Source organism: Ochotona curzoniae, unplaced genomic scaffold (genome assembly GCF_017591425.1).
Source record: "Ochotona curzoniae isolate NIBS_2020 unplaced genomic scaffold, NIBS_Ocur_1.0 contig_3498, whole genome shotgun sequence".
NCBI classification, from domain to species: Eukaryota; Metazoa; Chordata; class Mammalia; order Lagomorpha; family Ochotonidae; genus Ochotona; species Ochotona curzoniae.
This window is the reverse complement of record NW_024465885.1, coordinates 28,457,516-28,477,704: the sequence shown is the minus strand read 5'-3', so window position 1 is coordinate 28,477,704 and position 20,189 is coordinate 28,457,516. Positions and strand designations below refer to the sequence as shown.

Here is a 20,189-nt window from a genome sequence, read left to right as displayed (position 1 = left end):
CCTTCTCTCACTCTTTTCCCTTGTAAAAATAGCATACTCCTTTCACAGCAGTCACAAGTCCCTTATTATTATTCTAACAGGAATACATATCTTGTCTTGTTTTTTTCATGATACCAGTCTCTTTTGATGAATTCTTCCTGCATTATCCACTCCTCTCCAATATCATCTAATAGATTTTCCTGTCTGCAACATGTATAACATTGGAATAACTGATATCTTCTATGGAAATTGTATTTCTCTTTACTTACACTAAAGTGATGTAATTCAAAACAATGACTTGACATGTCTAGTAAAAATTAGAGCAATTCAAATTCTAGCCTTTATCTTCCCTAACTCGAGAAGTACATAGGCAATATTTATTCAACTTTTTTTTTATCCCTATTCTTGTATCAGTGACCCTGTGGTCACTCCATAGGACTTAGCGTATGATCATACCCATGACAATCACTTACATGGTGAAGGGACACATAGAAAAATCAAAGGAGGAGATTCATGGGTGAAGTCTGAAGGGAGACACACAGGTTTCAGAAATACGGATCCCCTTGCACTGGAGTCACACAGAATACACTTAACCACCTCAGCAACAGGCAGAAACATATGTGATATGTTGTCTCACTGGCAACCTCATTCCAAGTTCAGCATACAAAAGTTTTGTTGAAGGCTGCTCTGATAGGTACCTTCTTAGCATATATCAAAATTCCACATTCCCAGCAGCAAATCAGATGTTCAGCCTTAACCCTGCTGGGTGTATGAACAATTCTGAGAGACTGAGCCAGGCTATCAGTGTAACATCAACTGTCTTGAAATTCAAGTAGTAGATGCCAGGCAAACACCATCCTGTGAAAAGGCCTTGTAAAATTCAGTCAGGTCTGCAATGATAATCATTTTTTGCATTGCATTATATAAGGTTATATATAAAGGATTTTCAGAAAGTTCACTGAAAATGCTTACAATAATTTCTATTGTTTCATAAACTTTTTGAAGGACCGTCAAAAAGGGTGTGTTCTAATTTAGCAAGCATACTCCATTCCCTGTTCTAGCCTTTCCTGAGTTTTAATATACACGGATTCATTTACCTCGTTAACTAAAAGCAAGAAAACTTCTCTGTTATTTTGTAATAGAATTTTTACTATAGAGTATCTATTCATTGTTTAATGGTGGGGAAGAAAAATCAACTTACTTCATTATGAGTGGGCTGGTGAAGGATAAAATATCAGCAAACACCTTGAATAAAGCAACTTGAATCAAGACAGACTTAAAGGTGTTCCACAAAGCATGAAGTAGAGATGGCTTCTTGGTATGTGTCTCTTTGTGAAAAGATTCCTTCATAATTAAAGAAAAAAGATACCATGAGAAAAGTTGACCAAATTACAGTGAATAAAAGCAACATGCATGCAGATTAATTGTAAAATGATCAGTGCTTTGGCACTTCAAGACAATATATAAGAAAAATAGAACAAATTCAGTTAAACTCGAAAATATAACCCATATCATTAAAAATATCCAGACTAATTTTTATTAATTATTTCACATGTCATAAAATGGCAACACTTAAAGGATTAGAGCAGTAGTTATCACTTTGCTGACTTTTTAAACTACTTAATTAATATTTATGAAGTTTTAAAATAAAACTTTCTTTGAAAATCTGAAAGATTTGTATGTTTGTATACCTGACACCAGCTGAGGAGACCTTGCTTTCCTAAAAATTTGATTGGCTTTGACCTGCACAGAATGCTCTGAGATACAGAAGGCAGCTGTACCACCAGTGCCAAGGATACGTATGAATGCCAAGATCAGCACATTTGCTCCTGAACATTAAAGGTAAGCCATGCTGCATGATTTGACAAGAGCAACCATCTGCTGGAATCATCACTTACATTAATACCAATCATATCTCTTACTTGAAAAAAGTTTTCATCTAATTGTAAGTAGTACCTATGTAAGATTTAATAATTATTTACCCATCCTTTTTGCCTTTCTTGATGTCTAAAAACCTCCTTCTTCCATTGCTTTTCAAAGATGGGACACACGGTGTAAGAGGAATCACTCTCATTTAGTTCAATAAGATCTTCTCTTTCCAAAGGTTTTTTATAGCCTATGGTAATTATCCTGAAAATGGAAGAATGAGGTAGACAATTCATCAAGGTCAATCACCAGTTAGAATAATTTTATGCACTAACTTTATTCCTTGATATCTAAAGTATTGTGCTGAAAATTTCAAGGACTAAATTGTACATTTTGAAAAGCATGCAATTATATTTTAGAATTCAATAATAAGCCACGATCATTGAAGTTTTTAAGGGCTGCTTAGATGGCTACATTTTCATTGATATACCAACTCCACTTACTCATCTCAAATTTTGAAAATGTATCACTCCCCTTCTCCACCCCTTACTGAAGTTTGAATAGCAATTGCTTACAGTAAGCTGTTCATTCAAGCACTTGAGAATTTATCTTTGCTTTTTAGCTTTTTATCAAAGGAGAAATGGATACAACTTTTAAATTTGCCACGTTCCTTTGTTCTTCTGAGACTTTATATACCTTTTGTCACTAAATGTTATAGACCAGCCAACTAGGTGTAGAGTATGTGTCCACCCGATCAATTTTGGCCACATGGCTTCTTCTGATGAATAGAATGTGAGAAGTGCCATTCCTGAGATTCTTTCTTAAGAAACATGGTGGTTTTCTGCTATTTTCTGGTGTTTCCACTTCTTATCATTCAAAGAACTTGGCCTTGGGGTCACTGTGAATAATCATGCAAGAATCATGGCTCTAAATTCAGAAGCAAACTAAGACGCAGAATTTAGTTACAGCAAAAGAGCTATTGTGAGGGGTAAGGAAGCATACTTGCTCAGAGCCATTCTTGCCCCATCAACTTAACCACATGGATTTTTAATTTACCCAACAGAAAATTTCTTGAACTTAGCATAGACTCTTTTCCAGCCACAGGGCCATGAATTATGATTGGGCTATACCAGTCATAATAACTTCATTGCTCCTGGTTTGGGGTTAATAATGTAACTTAAATTTGCTTGGGGAAAACTTTGTTTACAGCTAAAACATTAAGAGGGGACATGTTTTACCTCATTTCATCTTCCTATCCCTCTTTCTAATGAAATGAAGACATGGGTGCTGAGAGATACAAAAGCCATGTACTGAGATTTGAATGTTCCCTCAAAGCTAATGTAATTTGTCATTATGAAGAGCATTAAAGAATTACATAATGGAAAATAGCATAGTGAGAAGTGAAGATACATCGTAGTATGTATCTCTACTCCCAAATGAAAGAAGAACTTCCAATGAAACTGTTAAATATATCTTTACAATAGGATACTGGGGTTTCTACTATTGTCTATATCTAAATCTTCATACACTTAAATAGCAGAATGACAGACTTATGAGTGTTACGGAAGGACTATTGTAATAATTTAAAAGAAAAACAGTTGAGGGCAGGGGAATTGGAAAGGATGGAAGGGGAAATCCCTGAGTCTATGAAACCAAATCATTAAAAAGAATTAAAATTAAAAAGTGGGATCTTTAAGAGATGCCAAGAAGGTTCTCATGAAAACATAAATCAGTTCTGTTATTACTGGAATGCTCTGGTTAGCAGAGAGTATCAGGGAGAGAAACGTACTAGGTGCTGTTCCCGCTCTGGCATTGTGACATGGTTAGGGTTAAGGCTAGGGTGTTTATGCCTGAATCCCACGTTATAGTGCTAGTTTTGATCCCACTCCTAACTACTGTGTTTGGGAAAAGCAGTTGATGATGAGCCAAGTGCATGGGCCCCTGTCATTCACAAGGGAGGTCCAGATGGAATCCTAGGCTTTTTTCTTCTGTGTGATTCAGCTCAGACTAATGAGATGCTCTCTCTCTCTCTCTCTCTCTCTCTGTTATTTAAGTAAATATATACATTCTTTTATAAAAGAAAAATTATGGGGACAGCATTGTCATGTAAAGTTGCTTCACATTTAATACAAAAAAATTCTTTCAAACCACTGAAAATATGTCATATTTTTCTTGCCATTCAGTGACAGAGCATTTTTTCCCACAATATATACAAGCAGACATTGCTGTTTGTAACTAAGATGTGTTTTTGTATGACGTGTGACCAATATTGGAGGAGATGGTTAAAATGCTTGCAATACCACTATTCCAGATCAGAACACCAATTGAAGTCCTGATTGCTCCACTTCCGAGCCTGACCTCTGCCTTCCCTTGTCTGGGAAGGGGACAGATGATTATCCAAGTTCTTGGGTCTCTGTCAACTGTGGGACACCTGTGTGGAGTACATGACTCCTGATATCCTCTAGGCCCAAATGGCTGTCGTGGTCATTTGGTAGTGAATCAGTGGATAGCAGACTTGTTTTTCCATGCTTCTATCACACTAACTTCCGCAAAAACAAATCAATAAATCTTCAAAAGAAATGAAGAAAAGCACTCTGATTGTATAGACTGAATTGTTTGCAGAATGGTGCATTAGCCTAACCAAGTGTCCTCCACTTCAACATGGAACTGCTTTCATTGTCATTGTTACTCTACACTCTTACATGATTGATTCTCGGGTGCATTAAAACCCTATAGTAAGCACAGCCTGCATCCTACTCTAATTTCACTATTGTCATATGATATCCCCATTCATATGAAACAAAAAGCTTATGTGTAAAAAGAAAGGACTTCCAATGATAATATTTCTGTTGACTCCACACTGAACACTTTTCCCCAGAGTACTTTTAAAAACATATTAAGCGATAAACTCCTTTCATGTCATATTAACTTGTTCTCTTTCATTCTATAAAATGCATATTCATTTTCAAAATAAGATTGCATTGATTTTCACAAAAGCATTTTTAATAACATTTACTGCCTCAGCATCTTGAGTTAGAACTGTGCAAAACTCAGCAGTTTGGGTTCAGGGATAAGTGACCCGGCTTTCATGCTGAGTCTTCAAATAATGCAGTGTGCAGACGTGACACCTAAGCTGCATCGATTGTGGTCCTCATGGCTCAGTTCTTCAGCTACCTTGACTTCCCTTCTTCCAGGTAGGAAGTTCTTCCCCATCTCTTGCTGTCTGGTAGCACAATTGCATTCTATGATTTGTCTGCTCTTCCCAAATGATAATTTGGGACAAGGGCAAAGATGCAGCATTTTCGTTTATTTGGTTTTTTTTTTTTTTGTTTTACTTGGACATTAAAGCTATTTTGGGGGAAAGCAACTAGCTCCAAAAACACGTCTTGTCCATGAGCTACAAGCAGCATGCAACAGAAAGGTCAATACTGTGCTACATTCTGGGAGCAATCAAAAGGTTCGTACATGCATCTCTTGTTTTTCATCTTTTCAAAGGAATTCATTCCAGTTGGTTGGATCATCACTATTCCCTACTGAGGCAGAGCAGTATGAATTGTTCCTTTCACATGCATTTTTGAACATCAAAAATCCAGAGATGGGTCACTTAAGCAATGTCAATTTAGCAAATGGCAGACAGTGCCCTGAAAAGAAATATTGCCATTCTTTTTTCAATTGTGTCAGCGTAGGAAGAATTTTGGGTATATTTCACATTGACAAGCATTAATCAATATTTTTCAAGGAACGAAAGAGTAGTGCTCAGCTAGAATAAGGAGCCAAAATACAAACTTTTGTCGATAAGTAATATTTGAGCACCTAAAAATGATAAATTTATTACTTTTAGTGACTCAAAATATTTCTTGAAAAAAGTAATTATACTATGAAAAAAAATCAGCCAATCCCAAAATCATACAATGGGACAAGTTAATGCATGTATTTTGTTAGTGTATGTCAAAAGTTAGGACGGATTAAATAGTGTATACCCAGTTAAAGTAATGACCCAATTGTGACTGAAAAAATTTTTAATTGGATTTTCCATATATATATATATATATATATATATGGGATTGTTTTATGACCATGATTCTTATACACTGATGACAGACTTTACTTGCTGATAAGGGCTTGGTAATTATTTGATCACTGAAATTATTTCGACAGCTACTGCCTTAGGAATTAAGACTCATAAGCAAGTTCTTAATTATTGTATCATCTGAGCACATTTTAATTGAATTATTCATTTAATTTGAGACCTTAAATTTGGCTGAGAAAGTAACTTCTGACTAAGTCTGTAGTTCTAAAAGCAAATTCCAGAATACAATTTACTATTTTCTTCAAAGGGACATTTTCTTGAACAATTCGGCTGCTTCCACTGCTGTCATTCAGTCACCAGATAAGAACTCAAATTAGACTCAGGACAATGTCAATTTCAAATAACAATACGCCACAAAAATATTTCCTATCTAGCTTCAGATGCTACATTTAAAAAGTAAGAAAATGTGATATTCAATAATTGAAGCTTGTTCATTTGCTTGAACAAAGTAAGACACAACCGTTTAAGATAAGAAATGTCATATTTTAAAATTTGCTCTCTTTGCTTATCAAATTTACTTTCAGTTTCGTATTTCAGCAGAGGAATGTTTTCACTATCTCATAGTTTTTATAGTGTGGTCTACTTTCAAAACTATATTTTCAGGTATATTTAACAGTAAATACTTAACATTTACAGTTCTTTTTAAAAAGATGTATTTACTTTTGCTGGAAGGGCAGATTTACAGTGAGGAGAGAAAGAGAAAGAGAAAGGAAAAGAAAGAGAAAGATTTTCCATCTGCTGGTTCACTTCCCAAGTGGCCACAACAGCCAGAGCTGAGTTGATTGAAAGCCAGGAAGTAGGAGTTTCCTTGGGGTCTCCCGCATAGGAGTAGGGTCCTAAGGACTTGGGCCATCCTCTGCTGCCATCCCAGACCACAAGCAAGGAGACAGGAGCTGGATGGCTGTTACGTGAACCGGCAGTCATATGTGATCCTGGTGCTTGCAGGAGAGAAATAGTTAATTGAGGTGTTGTTCTCTCTCACCATTCTGTTGCCTTGTGTGTCCCCTAATGGTATTATATTAGTGTGAATTTTTTTTATTTTGCCACATTAAGTGATTGTTTGATTTAACTTGTAATCCTTATAATTCAACTTAATTTGCATATATGTACATATGTATACATATGTACCTTAAACTGTCTTATTAATCAATAATCTATAAATTGCTAAAGTTTGAGTGGAATATTCACTTCTCATTTAATTTACTCTTTAAAAAAAAAATTTGTCCATACAAACCACTCGATTTTCCTGAAAAAGGCAGGTCACAAAGTGATCTATGATAATGAGGAAATGGTAAATGGAAAGTACTGTTTAGATGAGAGCTGATTGGATGAAGAAATTGAAGAGTTAGAAAGCAAAGGCTTAAATGTTAACATTAAGTGAAGCATCACAGGGAGAGTGTTTAGATGGGTGGTATTCAGCCAGTGATAAAACTCTGACCTAAGAATACAGATTTGGGAACCACTGACAATAAATGTCAGTAGTTGAAACACGAGAATGAATGAGCTGATCCACTAAGAGATTAGAAAAACGGACAAATTAAACATTAGGAATCCTTAGTATTTAAATGGTGAGCAGAGCGGGAACTCAAGGAGGTTAAATAAAGATATTCAGAATATAAGGGACACATACAACAAACAGCTCAAGGAAGAGAAACAAACAAACAAAATGGAAAACAAAATGGTTTGTTTGGCCAAATACTGAAAAAAGAGTAAGTTAAATAGGAACTGAAGAAGTGTCAATAGAGGGGAGATGTGGTCATGGTGAAGTTCAGAAAATCATAGAATTTTAAAGACAAAAATGGAGATTGGGAAAATAATGAAAAGACCCTTTGGGTAAATGCACCATGACCACACGTCACTCTGTTGACACTTGTGCAGTGATTTCCCACTGTCTTCAGAGTGTCCTAGAAACGCCTCCTGATCTGTCTGTCCACCTGAGAGATTGGCCCTGTCTTACCTCTGTCGCTGGATGAGGAATGCTACCTGCTCCACTCCAGCACATGATAAACTAGGCTTAGGCCAGTCTGAAATCAGCAGGCAGATGCTTGATCCAATTCTCCCACGTTGGTAGAAGAAACCCAAGTAGATGCAATAACATCTCCCGCCTCCTGGAGTCCAGGTGGGTGGGAAGCTGGAATTGAATTGGGAGCAGAGCCAGGACTAGAACCTATCAGCTGGGAAGGATTAGGCCAAAACAAGAAGCCAAGAATTTAACAAAGGTTTCCATGTGTGTGGCAAGGTACTAGGTCATTTAAATTTAGTTTTCTGCCACTGAGAGTGCATTAGCAGGGATATGGATTAAAAGTGCAGCTGGGATTCAAATCTAGCTGGTGTGGATGTTCAGAATCACCATTAAGACATTGCTTGGGGCCCAGCGCCATAGCCTAGCAGCTAAAGTCCTCGCCTTGCATGCGTCAGGATCCCATATGGGTGCCTATTCTAATCCCAGTGGCGCTACTTCCCATCCAGCTCCCTGCTTGTGGCATAGGAAAGCAGTAGCTTATGGAACCAAAGATTTGGGATCCTGCATATCTGTGGGAGACCTGGAAGAGGCTCCTGGCTCCTGGCTTCAGATCAGTTCAGCTCTGGCCCTTGTGGCCACTGGGGAGTGAATCCATGGCCAAAAAATCTTCCTCGCTGTGTCTCCTCCTCTCTGTATATCTGTCTTTCCAATAAAAAATAGACAAACAAATCTTAAAAAAAAAAAAAGACATGGCTTGATATGGTTGCATCTTACGTTGGAGTGTTACTGTTTGAGTCCTGGCTCTCTTTCTAATCCTAGCCTCTCGCTAACACACACCTGCAGATAGCAGATGCTGACTCAGATGAAACATAGGTTGAGTTCTGTGCTCCTGGCTTCAGTCTGGCCCAGCCCTGAGTGTTGCAGGCATTTGAAAATGAGCCAGCAGATGGAAGATATCGCCTCTTCTCACTCTCTTTCTCTCTCTTTCCCTCAAAAAGAAAAGAAGAAGAAGAAGAAAGGTTCCCCCCCCCCAAGCTCTAATTTTCTCATTTTCTCATCTGAAAATGTAAATTCTGTAGAAGAAGTTCACTTTTGCTGTTCCTCTGTGGTGCTAACAAAACACAAATCTTAGAAAGTAACAGCACTGTTACCTATGCAACTATTTTGGAGTTTTGCCTATGATTTCTTTCTAGTAAGTAATAAGACAAAAAAATCTTAACCAAGTTATACTGTAAAAATAGACATACTTATATTGAATAAATTATGTTCAGGTGTCATTCTCTGGATATCTTCCTCAGCATACTGTACTACAAGTAAATTCATACGAATCCTACCTGGTAAACCAAGAGTAGGTCAGCCTACTGAAAAGTGAAGCAGTTTTCTCTGGATTTTCTTTCTAAAAAGAAAAATACATCAAGTAGGACATGAAGTAAACCTCTTTAATTTGCAGTTGAAAAATCTGCAGATGAAAATGCAATAAATATAATTTATTACAATAGTTATAAATATGTGGTTATCATAATCCTTAAGGAAGAGAGTAAGTGGAGAAGTTCTTGAATAGTAGTTGAACTAGAGGAATTTTAAGTTTTCTTCCAACATCATGACTGATTACATAATAATAAATCATGCTGAATAATAAAACCGCATCTAAAAGCCCCCTTTCGCCCCACTTTTCATGAAATCATTATTTCCTTGAACATATTAGCACATGCCAGGCATTTACAATTAGTACAATTATGTGACAGTTCAGCACATAACAGAATTAAATCATTTAAAGAGTTAATAGAAACAGAATTAGATGGAACTGGAATTAAAGCACAAGTTCATTTAGATGCAAAAAAAAAATTGAAATCTGTGAGCAGTTTTGTCACAATGCACTTTTTCCATGCATTTTTGGAAGATTCCTCATATATTTGTGGTTTAAATTTTTTGAACAAAATATTATTTTGAAATTCTGTCTTTCTTGACATTTTTGAAGCATTTTCTGAAAACACATATTCACATACATATAATAGCACACATTTGGCACATACATTACATTTAAAACACCTTATTTGCTTAATTAAACACATTTAATTAATATTTTATTTGATATCTAAATATATTTAATTATTTGATAATAAAGATATCTGATGATAAAGATATTTAATCCATCTTTTGTTCTAAAAGAGAAGAGACTTTTAATAGAAATTTGATGTATTTACACATAAATATTTACCTACCTATTTTATAATTATGTGATGATAACTGTTCTAGAAATGTTTCCCTTTGGCTTGGTACAAATGAGTACAGGAAGGGATTTCAAAAAGGAAAGGTCTAAATCCTTTTGCTTTAAAGAGTCATCATCAATCTCTGATTTTAAATACAACACTGATCACTTAGTTAATTTGCTTGTTAGAATTGTCTCACTTTTAGTAGCTTTTGTATTGATCCTCCCTAACCCAAGGCTGGATCCATATTCAAAGTTGAAAACTGCTTAATACATTTAAAAAGTTCTAAATCTAGACAAAGTAAATCCATCCTACACAGGACAATGTCCTTGAGTACACAAGAGAAAACATGAGTTTTTACTTGAAATCTTTCTCTTTTTGACGCCAAATGGCATTTGAATCATTTGAAATCCAAACATTACATTAAATGGAATCTGCTTTCATAGATTCTGCATGAACTAAATACGATGGCAAATATAAAATATTTATTAAATTGTCACCCAATACAAGCACTTTGATATATAAACTGTGATGTTGTTGTCACCGCTGTCATAATTGGGGAAGATGTTGTGAAAATTCTCTAACCTGGGTAACATATCTTACGATGTATATTCAAATTTCACAGAAAGTTGACAATTTGATAACTTGCCACCAATGAAAGTTTCTTTTTCCCGTCCCAAACACACCATTCTTTTGTGGCACACTGAAGTTGGTTACAGACTCAGAGCAGCTTTTTCCACCAAGTGGTGCAATCCCGAGAGAGCCATTTGACCCAGTTAAAATCAGAGTCTGTGGGTTTGAGTCTCAGCTTAGCATTTGATTTCTACTTCCTGTTAATGAGTTCTCTGGGAGGAAGAAAGCAATGGCACGAGCTCCTGGGTCCCACAGAAGCACTACCTTGTGGTCTGGGCTCCAGACTTTGCCTAGTCTCAACTACTGGCTGTATTGGGGGAGTGAACCAAAAAATGAATTCTCTCTCTATCTCTATCACCTCTCGCTTGCTCGGTCTCCCTTCCCTCCCAAATATATAACAAATTTTTATTTTTTCTAATTTATAAAAATGCAACAGGAGTGAAGTTCAATGTGCTCCTTGGGACTTTCTGAAATCTCGCTGAGAGCTGGAGCACCCACCATATGACTGAGTTCAAGCTAGCTTGCTATGGGATGACAAACCACATGAGGGAGAACCCAGGGACTCACAGGACAGTTTGTCATAATGCCCAACTGTCAGCCATAAAGTAGGAGGGTAGTAGGTTAGCCACCTGCCAGCGAGCCTGCCAGCTAGTTGTAGATGCAAAAGAGGCCTCATAGATAGCAGCAAAGCTGATCCAACCCAAGACATAATCCAGCTAATTGGAGAATCGTGAGCTGAGGGAAATGTTTGCTGTTTAAGTACTGAAATCATATAAATCTAATGCATATGGCTACTTTAGTAGAAAGATAATTCAGTATTCATAATATTTTATTACAATGTGAGATCTTTGAGTCCTTGTAAACAGCCTCTTAGGTTTAGAACAAGCATCTTATGCTGATTTCATCACAGGAAAGTCCCATTATATTTTGCCATTTTAGAAGCTGCAGCCAGCTAAAATATCTGGTGAAGATAATCAATCCTGACCAACACAAAGAATGTATTCATGATTTTTCTAATCTGTAGTTGATTCCTCTTCACATCTCCAATTTTATTTCAGAGCTTGGCTCATATTAAAGATGTTTGGATAAATGAGTAAATGAACAGATGGGATATTCACCACTCACAAGAAAAATGGTTAGAAATATTCTATTCACAGATCAGCATGCTATCTTTGGAAATCCAATCAGAAAGTCATGCTCATCGGATATGGATTAGATGGGAATTTTTACTTAAGATCTATTATGTTAATAACATAATTTCCAACACAAAAATGCAATCATATAAGTTTTCCAATGTGCTTTGGATCCATCAAGATTTTTTTAAAAATTTGTAATACAAATTAAAAAAAAAAAAAGAAACCAAGAAAATCCATCTAACAGAAATATGTTCAATCCGAAATGGTTTTCTGACTATGGAGGCTCTCAACATTCAATGACAGTAAAGGAAATACACCTGGTTCAAATCATCAAGAACGGACGCAGTAAATCTTGGGATGAAGAAGTGGTTGGAGTTTGATCACATTCTAAGCTTCACGTTCTGCTTTCGGTCACTTTTGCCTTTACACTCATGATATTAAACCAGTACTTGACTGTGCCAGGCATCACTAGCGTATGTATCTAAGGAAGATAACCTTGAGGGGGCTTTTTCACAGCTTCAAGGACTTAGCTTCAACTCATTATTGGTGATCAGCAATTTATTATTAAGTAATATATAGTTTTTCTGTAGATGGTATCAGAAGAACAGCTATCGCGTTTTTACAGTTGAAATCATCAACAGAAGCCAGAATTAGCTCAACATCCTCTGAATTCGACGTATTTATTTACTAGGACTACAGAGCGACAAGTGTTAAAGCCATGCCATGTGCAAGTAGTAAGTGAGACAAATGAAACTTTTGTTAAGGAAAATTGCTCCTAATAGCCACCTGAGCGTTCATTTTGCTGACTGCTAAGTTAACACGTGACTCCGGTTGTGGAAGAATCACACGGAATCACCCCACAGAGCGATGCGATTGTCTTCAGTGTTTGAATCGCCCAGATCTCACGGTCCCAAGATCCAAGTCCGTTAACACAGTCATTTTAATACGAATCACTCAGGAAATTTTAATCAGATTTAACACTTGCAGAAGTTTCCTCCAACCTTCACCTCTTCAACGATGACAGTTCTCTTGCTTAATTTCTTATTTCCTGTTACTTGGAACGAGTTATATTTTGAAAGATGATGCGTTCTCACATCCAGCCAACACCAGGTTTCACATAATCCTTGCTGTGTGTGTGTGTGTGTGTGTGTGTGTGTGTGTGTGTGTGTGTGTGTGATTTCTACTAAAAGTCTAAACCATTAGAGCACCTCCAGGTTCCCAGATTCCACTCCCTGACCCAGAGGGGGTGGAAATTTGCCCCGCCCCTCCCCAGCAGGAATAGCAAAGGAGTTTTACCTGAGTATTCAGCCCCACCGGCACCCGCTGGTAGAAGCGACGGGAGCCCCACCTCAGAAGGCTGGAAAACATGTTCTGAGGGGCTCCAGAGAAGCTGGGACAAGAGCGAGCTCTGCTAGGTGCAGTCCTTTTCCCGGCAGGGGATCATCCTCCCAGGGCTGGGAATGTGGGAGGAGGCACGGGTCATGTGTGCCCTGCCAGCTGCCTGCCCCTCCCAGCCCAACCCTCCCAGGCCGGTGCGGGTGGCACTGGGTGTGTCTGCGATGACCGGGGACCTGCCCAGAATCGGAGAACGCCTCGCTAGTGAGAAGTTTACACTTGTTTCAGCAGTTCTCTGCTTTCACTCTTCCTGGGCTGCTGTATGGGGAAAATTCCCATAAAGGAGGTGTCAAGCCCCCTCTTCCGGCAGTGCCATTTATTTGTCTGCGAACCAAATCTTGCACCTGTGTCCTACAGGAAACTGTAAGTGGAATTTGAGGGAGCGAATTTCTTACAGAATCCTACACATTAAAAAAAAAAAAAAACATGAAATAGCTTAGTATGGAAACTTTTTGGTTACTGTCTGACCATCATCACAATGGCATGACCTTCTGCCTTATCAATGCAATGTTCCAGCCAAAATATCATTTTATTTTACCTGATGGAATGAAAACTGATGGCTTTCAGTGAAGTCACCATGATTTAGAAAGCTTAAAACCAAATTTTCCATATGTTAAAACCTCTATTATCATTACACATTCATTAGTTCATTTGAAAAGTTTGTTCAAACAAGAAGGAAAAAAAACACTAAAAATACATTGAATAAATTTTACCTTAATATTAGAGAGGTCAGAGTTCTGAATATTGTAATTTCCATAAATTTACAGTATGCAGTATATAAGCATCACTTTATAATTTAGGTATCAAGCTAGATATGTGGAAAAACTTAACAGAAACAAGGATTAGCAACGAATCAAAGCTGAAACATGAAGAAGGAGGAATGTGAGAATAAATAGATGACAGCTTGAACTTTAACGCTGTGAATATTTAGATTTCGTGAACCTTCTGCAGGGTAATATGGCCATTCTGCACAGTTACGCTCCAGCACTGAGACAGGTGCGCTTGGCATGACTGCTTGTTTGTTTCCTTTAGCATCCGGAACAGCAGAAGAGGGAAGAATCTTAGGACTTCCAAATAAGTAATAGAAATAAAGATAGGGCAGTAATATTCTAAAGTGATGGGTGTTAAAGTTCATAAAGAAGTAACACTCTGCCTGCTGCTTGGGCTTGATCGTGTAGGTCGACAGGGAGAGCCGAGGAGTTTGGATCCAAGAATTCCAGCTGAGTTAGCAGTCCAAAGATTATACCTGAGAATTTGGACTTGACAGAAATTGGGTGCAACTACAAAAAGCAGCCTTTTAAATGAAACTGGAGCATGTTACACTCATGAAATGAATGACCTGAGGGATGCTTTGAACACCAATTTTCTTATTTCTTACAGTCTATTTTTCACATACACACACAAAATGTAAGTTTACCTTTAAAATAACTGCGTGTATGCAAGGAATTGAGAGTATGTAGGGTTTAAAACCACTGTTTCACTTCCTTTCAAATTTCCCACAAATCCACACCCTCATTTGGGGCCATCTCTTGTTTGCTCCACAGCCTCAGCTCCAGGGGCCTCACGCCCTTCTTGTGCTTTCAATCTACGCATCCTGTGAATTCTATGGTAAAATCACTAGGTCTTCTCATGATGAAACATAGTTTTATGAGAAACAGAAACTTTGAACCTACACTATTGCAGAGGAAGTGTCTTTAATAAAAGGAAGACTAAAAATAGCTCATTCTCTAAAGGCTACAATTACTTTCCTGCTTTGGGCGTCAACCTTCTCATGAAGTTTGTTCTAATCAGTGGGAGCAGAAAGACTTTTAATGTCGCCCAGTTTTATAGACACGATATGACTCTGATGGGGAGAGGAGGGATATCCAAAGGTTCCTGAGTAAAAGTTGAGGAGGATGATAGGCCTTCAAGCACACATCACACCATGGACTTGGAAGACGATCCCTAGAGCATCACAGTGGGTAACAAAGCTTACCTTATAACGCCAAGTTTCTCTAGGTTGAAGGACATGCAGGGTCAGTGTGTGCAAATGAGAGGGAAGGTGTGTATGTTTGTCAGCAAACACACACACACACACACAACTTTCTTTTCAAGGCTTATCTAAGGAAAACTGGGTAAATTATTCAGATTTCTTTAGGTAGGGAATAGACAGAGTAGAATGAAAGGATTTGGTGGGAGTAAGACCTTAGCACGACGTTGACATAGTGACTCACTGATTTTTCCTGCAAGCTAGATTGTAAAAACAATTACTTTTATCTTCCAGCATAACTAACTCATGTGTGGCGTGACAAAATTGCGCAAGTGTTTAGTAATGGTTGGTAAATACCTTATACCACAATATTCAGTGTTCAAACAACAATAGAAGTGTTTTGCCAAAAGCTAGTATTATACTTTATGAAACAGCATAAAGTACTTTGTGTGCACAGCCTACCCCATCACACAAGCTATTAGAAATCAACAGCTGCTGCTTTTGGACAGTGGAATCGTGAATGATTTTTTTTCTTTGTATTTACTTATTTTGGAACAGAACACATACATTAGTGTTTTTTTAAGATTTATTTATTTTTATTGTGAAGTCTGATATACAGAGAGGAGGAGGAGAAACAGAGAGGAAGATCTTCTGTTGATGACTCACTCCCCAAATGACAGCAGTGACTGGAGCTGAGCCTATCCGAAGCCGGGAACCGGGAACCTCCTCCAGGTTTCCCACACAGGTGCAGGATCTCAAGGCATTGGGTCATCCTCACCTGTCTTCCCAGGCCACAAGCAGGGAGCTGGATGGGAAGCGGGACTGTCAGGATTAGAACTGGTGCCCATATGAGATCCTGGTGCATTCAAGACAAGGACTTTAGCCACTAGGCCAACGCGCCGGTTCCCAGAAAACATACATTAGCTTTAAAAAGCAAATAGAGTATGTATTAGCTGAGTCTTCTTCATTAGCTTGCTAATGCTTCTAACTGAATTCTTATTTCTTCAACACCTGGTTTGGAAATCCTTTGTTCATGACTCACCATCCCTCCATACTTTACCAAGTTTTAACAGCACAAGAAGGGCAGAAATGCAGGGGTCGCCGTTGAAAACAAGACCTTGAATGCCAAGGAGGCAAAGAGGTTGAATGTCAGTGGCATTTGCTGACCATGCCAAACGAGACAAATTGCTTGATCCTCTTGTTTTTTAGCCTCAGTCTCCTCAGCTTTATTTTGACCTCACACACCATTGTAAGTACTAAACTAGACACTGAATGTAGGATAGCAGGGGCACTTAGGAAAGGTTGCAATCATTTTTACATTTATAGCTTAGAAAGTCTAAAGGTTAAGAAAGGCTCAGCTGACACTGGTGTAAAAATGTGAGGGCACAACTATGAAGCTGCTTTCATAAATACAATTAGAAACGGGCAGGAACAGCAAAGCGAGTAACTGAATCAACTCCACATAGAGGAGCTGGAAAGTATCAAGGGGATGCCAAGAATCAAGAGTGGTCACAAGAATCCAGGTGTCACAATTCATTTGGTCTGGACAGAAGAGAAGATGAAGCTGGAAGTTACAAGGAACTGGAGACAGGAGGTCAAAGTACTGAGTGCCTCGAGGAGGATAAACCTTTCTGTTTAGAAAATCAATCACCAGCTGGTGATTCTAAATATTTCCTTGATGCAACAGGTCCAGCCCTACGCTACTGTCTGTGCCAACAGAATGTGGTTGGGTAATGGTGAATTTGGTTTTCTTTTATTGGGTATAACAATGTGAAATACACCTGCTGTTTAGGGTCTGTGGCTTTACTGAACATGGCTAGCAAAACTTCCTTCCCACCCCCTGCCCAGTAAGCAGGGCTGAATGACTTAGAACTTCAAAACTAAGCAGAGTAAGACGCATGTTATTAGTGGCAAAAAGACGCATGTTATTTCCTCCAGAAAGAATCAAATGCTTCAAGTGGGAAATTCTGGGTTTATGTCCACAAAGTAAGCAAAGGCTTATCTCTGAATTTTAGACCTCAAGATCTTGCAACCTTGGCAAAATCTCCCACCCTTTACCCTTCGATTCTACTGAGATGAAGACTGCAAGTAAAATAAAGGTAGAACTACAAGCGCCATACTGCTTGCTTATAGTTCTGCTTACTAAAAAAGGAAATCAAAGGGCCTGGCATGGTAGCCTAGCGACTAAAGTTCTCACCTTAAATGTGCCAGGATCCCATATGGGTGCCGGTTCTAAACCTGGCAGCACCGCTTCCCATCCCGCTCCCTGCTTATGGCCTGGGAAAGCAGTGGAAAACAGCCCAAAGCTTTGGGGTCCTGCACCTGTGTGGGAGACCAAGAGTAGGTTCCTGGCTCCTGGCTTTGTATCAGCTGAGCTCTGGTCACTGTGGTCAGTTGGGGAGTAAGTCATTGGATGGAAGATCTCCCTCTCTGTCTTTTCTCCCCTCTGTATATCAGACTTTGCAATAAAAATAAGTAAATCTTTAATTTAAAAAAAAGCAAATGCAGCTTGCACTGTTGAAGACTATTTTACAAAAGTTAAAAGCATGGTGAGAATTTAAAACTAAACATTATTAGAAAAGATGACAAGGTTCTTAGGACTTACTCCAATGTCACAGAGGGGAAGATGGGGCCAAGAGACTTCAACAATATATCTAACATTACAGTGAGAAGGAAAGCCAGAGAAAAACATCAGATTGCTTTAATCTAAGATTTTTTTTAAAAAGATTTACACATTTTAATTGGAAAGTCAGATATATAGAGAGAAGGAGAGACAGAGAGAAAGATCTGCCATCCGATGGTTCACTTCCCAAGTAGCTGCAACGGCTGGAGCTGAGCCAATCTGAAGCCAGGAACCAGGAGCTTCTTCCAGGTCTCCAAACCAGGTGCAGGTTCCCTATGCTTTGGGCTGTCCTTGACTGCTTTCCCAGGCCACAAGCAAGGAGCTGGATGGGAAGCAGGGCTGCTGGGATTAGAACCGGCACCCATATGGGATTCTGGGCGTGCAAGACAAGGACCTTAACCACTACGCTATCATGCTCGGTCCTGAGCAAATGGAAATTTCCAAATATTCTTTAAGGAATGTTTTTAAATTTCCACTATTTTATCTTATTTTATTTATTTTATTTTTGCCATATGCTTCTCTTAATTTGATTAATTATCCAATTATCGTTGGACTATCTTTTTAAAAGATATATTTATTCATATGAAAGCTACAGGGTATGGGGTGAAAGAGAAAGGAGAGAAGGACAGAAAGAAAGAGACAGAGAGAAAGAGAGATATCTTCCAGAAGATTATCTTCATATACCATGCCTTTAAGTGGGTGTTGGAAAAGTAATTTCATTCCTGTCCTTATTGAGTAATACACTGGTGGGAACTGCAAAGAGCATGGTGTTATAAATACACACTATGCAGTATTAGCCAATAAGATTATTTTGAAGGTATTATCTTCCAGATTAGTAGCAGAATTTCACTGAACAGGTAAGAACATGACAGACTACAACCAGCCGCCAAAGCAGTTGATGACAAACTATTTCAGGCATAGCAGTGATGTAGGCAGGCTCCTGAACATTTCTCTTGAGCTCTATTTTGTAAACATTCATTTTATGATACGACCTATTTTCCCATGATTCAATGGTACTAAACTTGCAGCAGTAGCATACTGTTTTATTTCTCCATCTATTTTCCTCACCACATTCTGAATCGTTGCTTGGTGTGTAATGAGACATATATGATAATATTTATATTATTTGCTGTATAAATGCATTCTGTTGGGCTGCAGGCTATGAATCCGTGTGAGTCTCTTTCTTTATGTCATGAACTTTAAATGGATTTAAGTACTTTTGGGTCAAAATAAGGAAAGGTTGCCCTGAGTATCTTAAGACGAAAGCTCAATAGTAGCTAATGCGTTTAGTGCATCTATTATGTACCAGATAGCGTATTAACTTATTTATATTTGATATTGAATTGAGTTCCACCATGAAACCTTTGAGTTGAGGGACAATTAAATAACCTGAAGATAATTATGTGGCTGATAATTAAACAACTGACTAGAAGCAGTTTTAGCTAATATTAAGCTAAGAGCCAGTGTGTGTATGTTGGTGTGTGTGTGTGTTGGCGTGTGTGTGTGTTGGCGGGTGGGTCAGTGGGTCGGTGGGTCGGTGGGTGGGTGGGCGGGTCGGTCGGTGGGTCGGCGGGTGGGTGGGTCGGCGGGTGGGTGGGTGGGTGCTATTTGAGAGAAAGCCAGAGAGAGAGTTAGTTGCCATTTCCTGGCTTACTCTGCAAACATCCACAATAGTCACGGTTGGACCAGATAAAAATCTATAACCTGGAAGTTAATCTAGTTCTCCCTTGTGGGTTTTTGTACTCTGTGGGTACAACTACTTGAGTCATGACCACTTTCTCACAGGATCTGCAGGAAACTGCAATTAGGATTCAGAGCTTGCCTTTAATCCCAGGTACTCTTACACGAGATGTAGGCATGTAACCTGCTTGGCCAAATGCCTGAGTGTTGTATATATATAAATACTAATGAAGCTACTGAAACATTGAGCCAACTAAAAGTGGTGTTGTTGAGGTAAGAAGTGCATATTCTCAATGTGAATTTTGTATCTTAAAGGGACAGAGTTTCCTGTGGATTTGGAATATTTTCTGAACTTCCAATCATTTAGATGTATAATAATTTATTCACTCATCAAATAGCTATTGAGTTCCTATGTAGGGTAAGCAATTTACAAGATGTGGCAAAGAGGGGAACAGGCAAGGAAATAGCTGCTCACATGAAACTTACAGTTTAGTGTACACATAGCACATACATAAAATGACATTTTCAGGCAAGATGATAATAAATGCTATGGAAAACAAAACTAATGACTAGAAGGGGATTAACAATACAGATAATATTGCTATAACTTTTGGAAAAGAAAGACTGTATGAATTAGGGTTGGAA

General features: G+C 38.2%; 1 protein-coding gene across 4 annotated transcripts in view; it reads right to left on the bottom strand.

The window, feature by feature from the left end:
* Window positions 1-13,327, bottom strand: part of LOC121156755 (multidrug resistance-associated protein 1-like) — a 76,528-nt gene extending 63,201 nt beyond the window's left edge. For 3 of the 4 annotated variants that reach the window (XM_040980634.1, XM_040980635.1, XM_040980636.1), the window contains exons 1-4: window positions 13,174-13,327; window positions 9,233-9,294; window positions 1,962-2,109; window positions 1,181-1,323 (exon numbers count right to left, since the gene is read on the bottom strand). In XM_040980634.1, coding sequence (XP_040836568.1) covers window positions 1,181-1,323; window positions 1,962-2,109; window positions 9,233-9,294; window positions 13,174-13,245 — 425 coding nt within the window. In that variant the 5' untranslated portion in view covers window positions 13,246-13,327. Of the gene's footprint in view, window positions 1-677; window positions 870-1,180; window positions 1,324-1,961; window positions 2,110-9,232; window positions 9,295-13,173 lie in introns of those variants that run through there. The other variant, XM_040980637.1, reaches the window with a different exon arrangement.
* Between the last annotated feature and the right edge of the window lie 6,862 nt (window positions 13,328-20,189).